At 43.4% G+C, this 12,811-nt stretch overlaps 1 protein-coding gene across 2 annotated transcripts in view; it reads left to right on the top strand.

The window, feature by feature from the left end:
• The window catches only part of npy1r (neuropeptide Y receptor Y1), a 53,277-nt gene extending 41,064 nt beyond the window's left edge, over positions 1 to 12,213 (top strand). For both annotated transcript variants that reach the window (XM_041191713.1, XM_041191720.1), the window contains exon 3: positions 11,004 to 12,213. In XM_041191713.1, the coding sequence (XP_041047647.1) occupies positions 11,004 to 11,420 (417 nt within the window). In that variant the 3' untranslated portion in view covers positions 11,421 to 12,213. The remainder of the gene's footprint in view (positions 1 to 11,003) is intronic.
• Positions 12,214 to 12,811: the final 598 nt, after the last annotated feature.

Here is a 12,811-nt window from a genome sequence, read left to right as displayed (position 1 = left end):
CAGGATCACAGTGTCACTGGTCACAGATGCTGAAGAGATGGGGACCAGCCCCACCTTAAAGGTGCTGAGAGCATATGGAGGGAATGACGGAACTTGTTGACACCTGCCCACAACATTCTGGCAGCAATGATCAGCACAGCCAAGGTTCACGCATAAGTAAAGTGTCCAGGGAGTGTGAGGCCGGACCATCATTTTGGTCTGAAGGCTACATAGAGCACAGGGAAAAGGCCCTGGACTGAGACACCTGTCTTTATCTTGTGCAGGAACCAATATTTCACATATGAGTGACATGAGCACTGCTCGCCATAACCAGCAGCCATAGGCAAGGAGACATTTTTGGGAGCTTATTTACAATAGTGAACATTATGTATAAGTGATTAACACCCATGCCCAGGCTGTGTAATTACATCTCCTTAACCTTCCTAACCCAGCTGCTACATCTTGGTGCTCACCAACATCCACAGTGGAGGTGGAGGCAGCCTGCTGACTGCTTCTGTGATGACCTTGATGGGCGTCCTCTAGGGGGCCGAGACCTGGAGGGCCTTGGCCAGCATTCGGGGTCCTGCTGTGTGTCAGTGGCACCCTCCTCGGCCTGTGGAGCTGGAGGTGCTGTGGGCACAGGGAGAAGTGATTAGGATGTGCTGGAGTCACCTGAGTGGATGGCCCTGGGACGTGCGCCTACTGATCCTCCTCCCTATGGGTGCCCAAGGGCTCCTGGCTGACTCCTTGAGGAAAAAGGGGAAGCTGGAGTGAAATTGAGCTGCCTGGCATCCCTCTCGCGTTGACACTGTTGGAGGCCAACTATTGCGTCAGCGATGAAGCTCAGCCCGTGCAGCAGTGCAGGAGTGATATCCTAGATCAAGGTCTCCATGGCGGCCACCGTCCTACCAATGTTGACCTCAGTGCGTTGGCATGCCAGTGCTTTCATCTCTGCCTGAAGGCGGACAGACTCCTCCATTGTGCCTTGCAATCTGAGGAGTACAGCGGACATCCCTTTCTGTTGTCCCTGAGCTTGCCTTTGTAGCTCCAGCAACTGTGACATGACCGAGTCCAGATCCTCACCTTCTGACTCAGACTCATCAGATTTATGGAATCTAGAAGTCCTCCGGGTGCCGGGGACCTGTTAAGTCCCTGCCACCGCCTGCTGTGGATCAGAAAATGCAATGTGCTCACCAGACTGTGATCCCAAGGCTAGCCTAGAGCTAGGTCCCACTGAGTCATGTGTCTCTGCACTGGTGGAGAGTGTGGGTGAGCGCTGTGATGGGTTTTGAATCGGGGTTGCAGCAGATTCTTCTTCTGAGGTGTCTTTGGGGCTTGAATCAAGGACCTGGGTCATGGAATCCCTCAGCTGTTTCCTAGATGTGCCTGCAAAAAAGATAATTAGTGCATGGCAATTGCCTGTGAAAGAGGACACATCACTCACGGCATAGCTGTTTGATGGATGTTGCACTGCTGGATGTTCACTTGGTAGGGCACCGCTGACCTCACCATCAGCACAGGACTGGTCCAGATCTTCTCCAATCAGCTATATGACTTTATTTTCAAAACCTGTTAGAACCTTGATGTCGGGCACTCCTGCACAAGTTTGCAACCTCTTCCTCTCGTTGTGTGCCAGCTTGTCCTGCATGAGTAGAAATGGAGAGAGTGTAAGCAGGATGCCTACCAGGCTAGATGACAATTATGCCTGGCATGTGTAGGTAGTGAGTGGTGATGAAGACAATGACGATGTTTGTGTGAGAATGAATGGTGATATCCCTTGAACTGGCAGTGAGTGAGGGCCCTGTGGATATGTGATGGGTTTGTGAGTATGTGAGTTGGAGTGATGAGCAAAGTGGTTTACCGTGGCGGAACAGAAGGGATCATCCATCCTTTTTTGGCACTGGGTGGCAGTCCTCTTTTGCAGGGCATTGGCACTGACCACTGCTGTCACCACCTCCCAAGCCGAATTGGTGATTTTGCTGCCCTTTCTGCGGCCAGAGTGGTGGTAGACAACATCACGGCGGGCCTCCACTGTGTCCAAAAGGCGTTCCTGGGATGTGTCACTGATTTGGGGGCTGCAGTCTTCTTGCCTTTCAGGGCCACATCTTTTGTGCAGTAGCCCTGGGCTGGGAGCACTGAGAGCTGTGCACATGGCTGCACTTTAAATATGGCACCTGGTGTAATGAAGCAACAAGGTGATGGCATGGTGGGCTAATGACAGCCCGCTTGCTATCGAAACAGCGTGTTTCCCGGGAATGCATGATTAATAAGGCGGGATAGGGAAAATAAGGTGTGAGAAGCCGCCATTGTGGCTGATGGGTAAAACGTTCCTTTTCCTGCTTGCTACCACACTTGTGCAAATCTGGGATGATTCCATCCCTTGTACCATTTTAACTATGGCTGTTGATTTCAATTGATTATCCTCTATGCTTCATAATACAATACAAGGGTAGCAGTATACAGGAATGTAGTCTGACTGGCTGAGTTGTCAGGCATGGCTTACATATGTGGTATTATATTTAGTGTGACAGACTATAAACTGTGTGGAATGGCTTTACTCAGTCCCAGGTTTTCTTTTGCTGATGGTATCCATGATCTGTGTCATTGTTAGATGTTGTTGCTCACATTGAAATTACACACAGACAAAAGGTTGAAATTCACCTCCTTTATTTAGCCCACTTCGCTTAAAATAATGCCAACACCTCAGCTAAAATTAGAGATGCATTTTATGGAAGTGAAGTTAAGCGTTTGATGGTTAACATTCTATAGTGTAATTTAATTGCCTGAAAGAGTGCAAATGTGAATATTGTAAGTTTTTATCTTTCTTTTTTACTACTAATCATCTCCTCTCCTGAAGGTCTCCTGCAGATCTTGACTCCTTGATGGGTATGGCTCCAGTAGCACCAGGTCATTCTTCATGTGTGAATGGACAATGCCCCCCCTCACGCTATTCAGGCACAAGGCCATCACAGCTTAGCCTGATCCGAAGACTTCTAACTAAGGGTTGCTGGATAGTAATGAGAAGTCGGGTGCCGTGCCATAAGGCAGGGGGATGCAATGGCATAGTGGTATTGTCGCTGGACTAGTAATCCAGAGAGCCAGGGTAATACTCTGGGGACCCGGGTTACCATGGCAGATGGTGGAATTTGAATTCAATAAAAATATGGAATTAAAAGTATAATGATGACCATGAAACCATTGTCGATTGTTGTTAAAAACCCATCTGGTTCACTAATGTCCTTTAGGGAAGGAAATCTGTCGTCCTTACCTGGTCTGGTTTACATGTGACTCAAGACACACAGCAATGTGCTTCACTCTTAGCTGCCCTCTGAAATGGTCTAGCAAGCCACTCATTTGTAAAAATCGCTACAAAGTCACAAAAAATGCAATGAAACCAGGTGGACCGCCTGGCATCGACCTAGACACCAGAAACAACAATGGCAATCACAGCCCTGTCGACCCTGCAAAGCCCTCCTTACTAACATATGGGAGCTAGTGCCAGAATTGGGTGAGCTGTCTCACAGATTAGTCAAGCAGCAGCCTAACATGGTCATCTTCACGGAATCATACCTTACAGATAATGTCCCAGAGACCGCCATCTCCATCCTTGGGTATGTCATGTCCCACCAGCAGGACAGGCCCAGCAGAGGTGGCGGCACAGCGGTATACAGTAGGGAGGGAGTTGCCCTGGGAGTCCTCAACATCAACTCCTCACCCCATGAATTCTCATGGCATCAGGTCAAACATGGGCAAGGAAACCTCATGTTGATTACCACGTACTGCCCTCCCTCAGCTGATGAATCAGTGCTCCTCCTTGTTGAACATCACTTGGAGGAAGCACTGAGAGTGGCAAGAGCGCAGAATGTACTCTTCAATGTCCATCACCTAGAGTGGATCGGTAGCACCGCTACTGACCGAGCTGGCCAAGTACTAAATGACATAGCTGCTAGACTGGGATCTGCGGTAGGTGGTGAGGGAACCAACAAGAGGGAAAAACAAATTTGACCTCATCCTCACCAGCCTGCCACAGATTCACCTGCCCATGACAATATCAGTAGGAGTGACCACCACAGTCATCGTGGAGACCAAGTCCCGCATTCACATTGAGGATAATCTCCATTGTGTTGTGTGGCACTACCACCATGCTAAATGGGATAGATTTCGAGCAGATCTAGCAACGCAAGACAGGGCATCCATGAAATGCTGTGGGCCATCAGCAGCAGAAGAATTGTACTCGAATATAATCTGTAACCTCATGGCCTGGCATATCCCCCACGCTACCATTACCATCAAGCCAGGGGATCAACACTGGTTCAATGAAGAGTGCAGGAGGGCATGCCAGGAGCAATAACAGCATACCTAAAAATGAGCTGCCAACCTGGTGAAATTATAACACAGAACTACTTGCGTACCAAACAGCATAAGCAGCAAGTGACAGGCAGGGCTAAGCGATCCAACAACGAACGGATCAGATCTAAGCTCTGCAGTCCTGCTACATCTGGTCGTAGACAGTCATGGTGAACGATTAAACAACTCACTGGAGGAGGAGACTCCACAAATATCCTCAATGATGGAGGAGCCCAGCACATCAGTGCAAAAGGTAAGGCTGAAGCATTTGCAACAATCTTCAGCCAGAAGTGCCTAGTGAAATGATCCATCTCGGCCTCCTCCGGAGGTCCCCAGCATCACAGTTGCCAGCCTCAAGCCAATTTGATTCACTCCACATGATATCAAGAAATGGCTGAAGGCACTAGCTGAAGGCAAGGCTATGGGCCCTGACAATATGCCGGGAATAGTACTGAAGACTTGTGTACCAAAATTTGCCATGCCTTAGCCAATCTAGTACAGCTACAACACTGGCATCTCCCCGACTATGTGGAAAATTACCCAGGTATGTCCTGTACACAAAAAACAGGACAAATCCAACCCGGCCAATTACCACCCATCAGTCTACTCTCCGTCATCAATAAAGTAATGGAAGGGGTCATCAACCGTGCTATCAAGTGGCACTTGATTAGCAATAACCTGCTTACTGATGCCCAGTTTGGGTTCCGTCAGGGCCACTCAGCTCCTGACCTCAATACAGCCTTGGTTCAAACATGGACAAAAGAGCTGAACTCCCGAGGTGAGGTGAGGGTGACTGTCCTTGACACCAAGACAGCATTTGACCAAGTCTGGCATCAAGGAGCCTTAGCAAAACTGGAGTCAATGGGAATTAGGGGGAAAATGTACCACTGGTTGGAGTCATACCTAGCACAAAGGAAGATGGTTGTGGTTGTTGGAGGTGAGTCATCTCAGTTCCAGGATATCACTGCAGGAGTTCCTCAGGGTAGTGTCCTCTGCCCTACTATCTTCAGCTGCTTCATCAATCACCTTCCTTCCATCATAAGGTTAGAAGTGGGGATGTTCACTGATGATTGCACAATGTTCAGCACCATTTGTGACTCCTCAGATACTGAAGCAGCCCATGACCAAATGCAGAAAGACCTGGACAATATCCAGGCTTGGATTGACAAGTGGCAAGTAACATTCAAGTAACCACACAAGTATCAGGCAATAACCATCTCCAACAAGAGAGAATCTAACCATCGTTCCTTGATGTTCAATGGCATTACCATCACTGAATCCGCTACTATTAACATCCTGGGGGTTACCATTGACCAGAAGCTGAACTGGACCAGCCATTTAAATACTATGGCTACAAAAGCAGGTCAGAGGCTAGGAATCACGCAGTGAGTAACCCATGCTCCTGACTCCCCAAAGCCTGTCCACCATCTATAATGCACAAGTCAGGAATGATGGAATACTCTCCACTTGCCTGAATGAGTGCAGCTCCCACAACACTGAAGAAGCTGGACACTGTCCAGGGCAAGGCGCCCGCTTGATTGGCACCCCATCCACAAATATTCACTCCCTCCACCACCAATGCACAATAGCAGCAGTGTGTACCACCTACAAGATGCACTGCAGGAATTCATCAAGGCTCCTTAGACAGCACCTTCCAAACCCACAACCACTACCACTTAGAAGGACAAGGGCAGTCGATAGATGGGAAAACCACCACCTGGAAGCTCCCCTCCAAGTCACTCACCGTCCTGACTTGGAAATATATTGCTGTTCCTTCACTGTCGCTGGGTCAAAATCCTGGAACTCCCTTCCTAACAGCACTGTGGGTGTATCTACACCACATGGACTGCAGCAGTTCAAGAAAACAGCTCACCACCACCTTCTCAAGAGCAATTAGGGATGGGCACTAAATGCTGGCCTGGCCAATGAAGCCCACATCCAATGAATGGATAAAAAAAAACAGAAGACAATTGTGGCACTCCTGCTGCCCCCTAGCAGAGATCAGTCAACTCAGTGTCAGGAAGATATAATAATTTTCATAATGTTATTGGAATTTATTGTAAAGCAGAGTAATAGTTGGGGTGTATGTGGTATGTGTGTGTGTGTGTGTGTGTGTGTGTGTGTGTGTGTGACATAATTGAATTAAAGGCGGCTGGTCTTAAGGCTTTGATGTAACAGAAGATAAGCTAGATAAAAACAAAAAACTGCGGATGCTGGAAATCCAAAACAAAAACAGAATTACCTGGAAAAACTCAGCAGGTCTGGCAGCATCGGCGGAGAAGAAAAGAGTTGACGTTTCGAATTCTCATGACCCTTCAGCAATTCTGCTGAAGGGTCATGAGGACTCGAAATGTCAACTCTTTTCTTCTTTGCCGATGCTGCCAGACCTGCTGAGTTTTTCCGGAAGATAAGCTAGGTTTGATATGTTAAGTAGGTAAATATGGGTGAAGTTTTAGAATGTGAGGTGTGAAGGGAACATTTGCATTTTTAAATAAATCAGACTAGCTTGAATTCAAAAGAGGGGGTGAAATGTTCCACTTGGCCAGGAGAAGTTAAGAAACCGTGTGTTTATTTTTCAAAAGATTACTGGTAAAATTGGTACTTTGATGGATTTTTATTATTAGAGAGGTAAAAGTTCAAAGACATAGTGAAACAATATGAATTTGCATTCAGAGGGGTAACTATGTATAAAAGAGAGGAGGCTGTGTGTAAAGGCGGGCATTCTAAGAGCTAACAAGTGTAAAAAGCCTCCAGCATCTATGCCTCAGGTTGCTGTCTACAAGGAACGGAAGCTGAGAAAACTCTCTTTGAATTTGACTGTTAAGGGTATTGTGTGTTTCTTTGCCTGGGTCTTTAAAAACCTATGTATCTCACTCTTTCCTTAAAGGAGGTGTAACTGAGGTTTAGATTAATTGGAGGATTTAGAAGTTAGCATAGTAGTGATTTCTATGTATGTGCTTAAAATCATTCCTTTGTGAGAAACCCATAAGAGTTAACGGCCTTTTTACTGAATTCAAAGCCCGCATCTTGAAATAAGTATAAATTGCAAAAATAGTTGTGACAGCTGTTTCAAGTTTCCCCTTGGGATTTGCACAGTTTGGCATCTACCATCCTCCTGTCATAACAAAAATAGGAGGCTCTTTGCGGGATATATTTGAGATTCCTTTGTTGGTTTGGAGTTGGTGAACCTTAAGATTATATGTACGGGATGTGCTTTGAATTCAGGAGTTGGCGTAAGGGATTTTAAGTGGTGAGACTGCAATATGGCTTTGGCTGTTGCTAAGTCTTGTCTGGGAGTTGAAGTTATAAATTTGGCTGGTCTACAAAAGATAAATAAAGTTAAGTTAATGGAATTGGTAGATAAGTTAAATTGGGATTACCCGCAGGGACAAGGAAAGCAGGCATAATTGAAGGTACAGCACAGCATTTAAAGTTGGAAGTGTTACTTGACACTAATGAGACTTTAGTTCAAAATGAAGAAGCTTGAACTTGAACAGCCAAAGGAAATTTTAAAAAACTAGAGCTAAAGGAAAAGAAAAAGAGCAGAAAAAGAAAAAGAAAGGGCACTTCAAAGTGAACTGGAAGAAAGGCAGGAGAGAGAAAGAAAACATGAAAGGGAATTAGAAATGGCAGAGTTAGAAAAGGAGGAAAGAGAAAAAGAGAGAGAGAAGGAATTCCAGCTTAGAATGCTGACAGTTAAAAAGGAAACACCAGGAGGTGAGGAAGGACTCATTTCCAGATCAGAACCCAATAGGGAGATATTTAAGTTTATACAAGGTCTTCCAAAGTTTGAGGAAAGAGATGTTGAAGCATTCTTTATTTCATTTGAGAAGATATTTTAAACAGGTGAAATGGCCATAGGAAAACTGGACATCGTTGTTACAATCCAGGTTAGTGGATAGAGCACATGAGGTTTATGCTTCACTGTCAGCAGAAATGTCAATGAACTATGATGTGGTAAAAAAAAGTTATTTTGGGTGCATATGAGTTGGTTCCCGAGTCATACAGGCAGAAATTTAGGAATATGAGAAAACAGACTGGGCAAACTTATATTGAATTTGAAAGCGTAAAACAAAGTAATTTTGACTGGTGGATGAATGCATTAAAGATAGAGACAACATATGCAATGCACCTCTTAGAGAGGCAATTCTTTTGAAAGAAATTTAAAGATTCAATTCCTTCAGTAATAGGAACTCATGGAAGAACAGAGGATTGAAATGGTACGACATGCAGCAGAGCTAGCTGATGATTATGAGTTAGTTAATAGAGCTAAACATTTTTTTTTATCACCCTTTTAAATCAGAGAAGAATAGAAAGTGGGATAGTGAAAGGAAGATGGGTAGTCAGAGAAGAGAAGGAGTTGGTGGAAATTCACAGGAAGTTTTTTTCTCAAAATTAAAAGGAAGGTGCTGAGGGAAGAGGTGACACTTGAAAATTTAGGTGTTTTCATTATAATAAAGTTGTACATTCGAAGTCAGCATGTTGGAATTTGCAGGGAAAATCTGTTGGAATTATTGAGGTACAGAAAAGTTCTGGAAGTAAAAGTACTGTGGGTTTTGAGATTCAGGCACAGAAAAAAAACCAATGGTTTGTGTACAGGTAAAACAGGAAGAATCAGTGATAGGTAAAGAAGTGGGAATGTGTTCACAAGTTACCCAAGAGAATTCTGAAGAGCAGGTTGCAAAAAATGTTTAAAGATTTTGTGTATGAAGGGAAAGTCTTTCCACGTGTAAAGGATGGAGTGGGTAAAGATGTTAAAATATTAAGGAACACAGGAGCTAGTCAATCCTTAATATTGTGCGATAGTGATATTAGTTATTTAGAGAGAGTACTGCAGGAACAGGTGATAATAAGTGCAGTTCATGGAGATGCTAAACCTATTCCATTGTGGGAGTTAAATTTAAAGAGTAAGTGGAAAACAGGTGAGGTGATTGTTGGAGTAGTGGAATAATTGCCTATTGTCAGGGCTCTATTTATTTTGGCTAATGATATAGCTGATCACAGATGTGGGTGATGGCTAGGGTAGTTGAACAGTTTGTAGAAGTGTTTTCAACAGAAGTGTTGTAGAAAGAGCATCCTGGATTGTTTTCAGGTTGTGTGATAACAAGACCATAAGAACAGGAAGTTCAGAGGCAAAGAGAAGGTGCGGAAATCCAATTAGTTGACACTTTGTTTGATAAGGTTGCTGGGGGGCAAGTGCTAGTTCAGTTACCTGTACTGGGTGATTCATTAAAAGCAAGATTTAGTGGGCCTTAGAGGGTTGAAAAGAATTTGTGTAAAGTAAATTATTTAATAAATGCTCCAGATAGAAGAGAGAAGCAGAGGGTGTGTCATGTAAATATGCCAAAAAGTACTTTGACAGGGAGAGGGCCAAAAGGAGGCATTAGTGGTGGTAGATAATGAGAAAGAGGTAGAAATGCAGGATTCTGAAATTGAAAAATCCAAAGACATAGTGGGCAGAATTTTGCCCTTGGTGGGCATGCGGGCCCCAGCAGCTCGGTGGCGGATGGACAGCCGACCCCCACCACCGAAACGGAGCCCACTGCCATTTTGAGTGGGCGGGCCAAGTAAGGCCTGCCCGACAGGAAGCGCTATGTGCTTACTGTACGGGGGGGTGGGGGGGAGGGAATCCCCAGCTGTCAAAGTGCACTCTTTCGCTCATGCGTGTGAAAGAGCTCACTGCTCCCTGAGACTAAGTGCTGTCTCAGGGAGATCACTGACAGTCCAAAAAACTTCAAAAACTGAAAAATTAAGAATTTATTAACATGTCCCCCTCATGTGACAATGTCACATGAGATGGGACATGTTAAGAAATATCACATAAAATGTATTGAAGTTTTTAAAAATGGACATGAAACCTCATCCCGCCAGTGGATGAGGTTTCATGAATAATCAGGAGCCCACTGGGGCTCCTGGCCTTCCCACTAGCCTTAAGGTTGGATGGGCAGGTCTTTAATTATCTTAATTACTCTGCCAATAACCTCAATTAGTTTAATTTTTTTAATCATTGTTGGAAATCTCATCCTGCCAGTGGATGAAGTTTTGCAAAAAAATGCCTAATCGCCTGCCCACCAACTGTAAAGTTGGACTCTCATCCGACGTTATCAAGTGCTATTTCACACTCGGGCATGTCATACTGAGCTGAAAATCCTGGCCTATGTATCTCACTGTTGCCTTATTGAAGGTGTAACTGGAGATTAGATTAATTAGGGGATCTAGAAGTTATCATTGTAGTAATTTGTAGATCCATGTATATGCTTAAATCATTTCTTCTATTAATAAAGTTTTAGTTTAGTTTTGTAAGAAACCTATAAGGCTTGGTGGCCTTTTTACTGAATTCAAAGCCCACATCTTGAAAATAAGTACAAATTGCAAAAATAGTTGTAGCAGCTGCTTCAAGTCTCCCTTTGGGATTTGGGCAGTTGGCATCTACCATCCACCTGCCATAACATCAGCAAAGGCTGGGGATTGACCTTGGTATGAGCTGGTCTGCATGTCTTAACTTATTGTTGATTAACCAGCTGAGCTATGGGGGAGCTATGTGATGACTATAAGTTTAGCACAAAGTAATAGCTGATTTCTAGGAAAGAATATTGCCTACAATTGTAATACAATTGAGCTCAAGTTTGAATGTCTAAACATAACCTGAAAAATAATCTTTTTTTTTTCTTCAAAAGATATATGTACGCCTAAGGAGGAGAAACAACATGATGGAGAAGATGAGAGAAAATAAATACAGGGCAGATGAAAACAGAAGAATCACTATTATGCTAATCTCAATTGTGGTAGCATTTGCAGTCTGCTGGCTGCCCCTCAACATCTTCAATGCTGTTTTTGATTGGAATTATGAGGCCATTAATAATTGCCATCACAACCTGGTTTTCTCCATATGTCATCTGGCAGCCATGTTGTCCACCTGTACAAACCCCATCTTTTACGGATTCCTCAATAAAAATTTTCAGAGGGACTTGCGTTCAATTCTCCACTACTGCAAATGTAGCCCCAGAGAAGAGGACTATGAAGCTATTGCCATGTCAACCATGCAGACGGAGATTTCCAAGAGCTCTCTGAAACAAACAACACAGATTGCTTGAGATGAATTGATTTCAGAATCTTGCTCCAGCAGAATAAACAGCAATTGGTTCACCTGGCCTAAGCAACCAAATATCATTAAGGATCATTCCATTATACACTGGCAAAAAGTTTCACACACAAATTATAAGTTTAAAGACTATTAGATTTTAGCAGAATTTTTAAATAGGAGATTACTTCTAACTTGATTTTGGTCTATATTCCATTGGGAGTAAAACTGTCCTTTCCCTGAAGAAGACATTACAAAAAGTAGCTAGAATGCAGAAACTTCACTATATGCAACTTCTAACTCTTTATTTGTTCTTGGTATAAGGGAGACTTGGACAAGGCCCCATTATATTGCCTATCTCTAGTTGCCCTCCAATAACTTTAGTTAAATGATATCTATGTTGCATGTGTTTTATTTTCAAAGTGTTTGAAAGCATAAAAGAACTTTGTCCACAATGATGTTTGTTTCAACCAAATTATGAGAGGAAGAATGAAGTAGAAGCTTTTAGTTTTTCCGCTAGACGGGTAGGAAACCAAAGGAGAAGCTAATTCATTCCGTTCCCATGTGCCTCCAGCAGCAGAGAACTGGAGGGGTTGTATTTCTTTTGAGCAGACAATAGTCCATGATGGAAATCTAAAGGAGGAGAACGTTTTTTGAAAAAGCACTTCATTTTGCAACATGCTTTTCCTTTTGCAAGTTTGCTATTATAATGGACAAAGAAAAAATTGCAGTTTGTTCCAATAAGTTTTACAATTTTGTGTGATAACCATAGTCTCTTTAACAGTAAATTGTATAATTATATTGTCAGTATTGTTATGTTGGTGTAAATGTGATGCATGACAATGTTTGGAAAGAAATACTGTATCAGTCAATATTTTTCAAAAAGAACTAGTTAATAAGGGATAAATATACCACTGCCAGAACAAACCAGACTTAGAAACACTTACACTGAAGCCAAATTAAAAAAAAAGACTCACTAATGTCTGACAGTGAAATGGTGCCAAAGCATGATGCACCAAAATGAAGTTTATTTTGTTAAATTTATGTATGATTACAAGACTCATGGGTGGGTTGTTCTACAATATTATCTTATTGGAAAGTCTGTACATATTTGATGTTGATATATTGATGGATGAAACTGTACAGGAATCAATGTTTTTTGATTGTATTACTAGAATTCTAGGAAACAGTTAAAAATACAGAGGGCGAAATCTATTGAAGGTCCTGGGAGTGAGAAATGAGGTGGCCAGGGACAGGTAATTGTGTAGGAAGTGAGATGGCAGCTGCCCAATGGTGGGACGAAAATTGGGTAGGAAGTTGGCTGATTAAAGGTGGATTATGGTTCCTGATGACAAACAGAGGGAACCTTTATCTAATGTGTTAGCATGTCATGCGTACTCATTA

The sequence above is a fragment of the Carcharodon carcharias genome, chromosome 1 (genome assembly GCF_017639515.1).
Source record: "Carcharodon carcharias isolate sCarCar2 chromosome 1, sCarCar2.pri, whole genome shotgun sequence".
In the NCBI taxonomy this organism is placed as follows: Eukaryota; Metazoa; Chordata; class Chondrichthyes; order Lamniformes; family Lamnidae; genus Carcharodon; species Carcharodon carcharias.
This window is presented reverse-complemented; position numbering and strand designations above follow the sequence as displayed.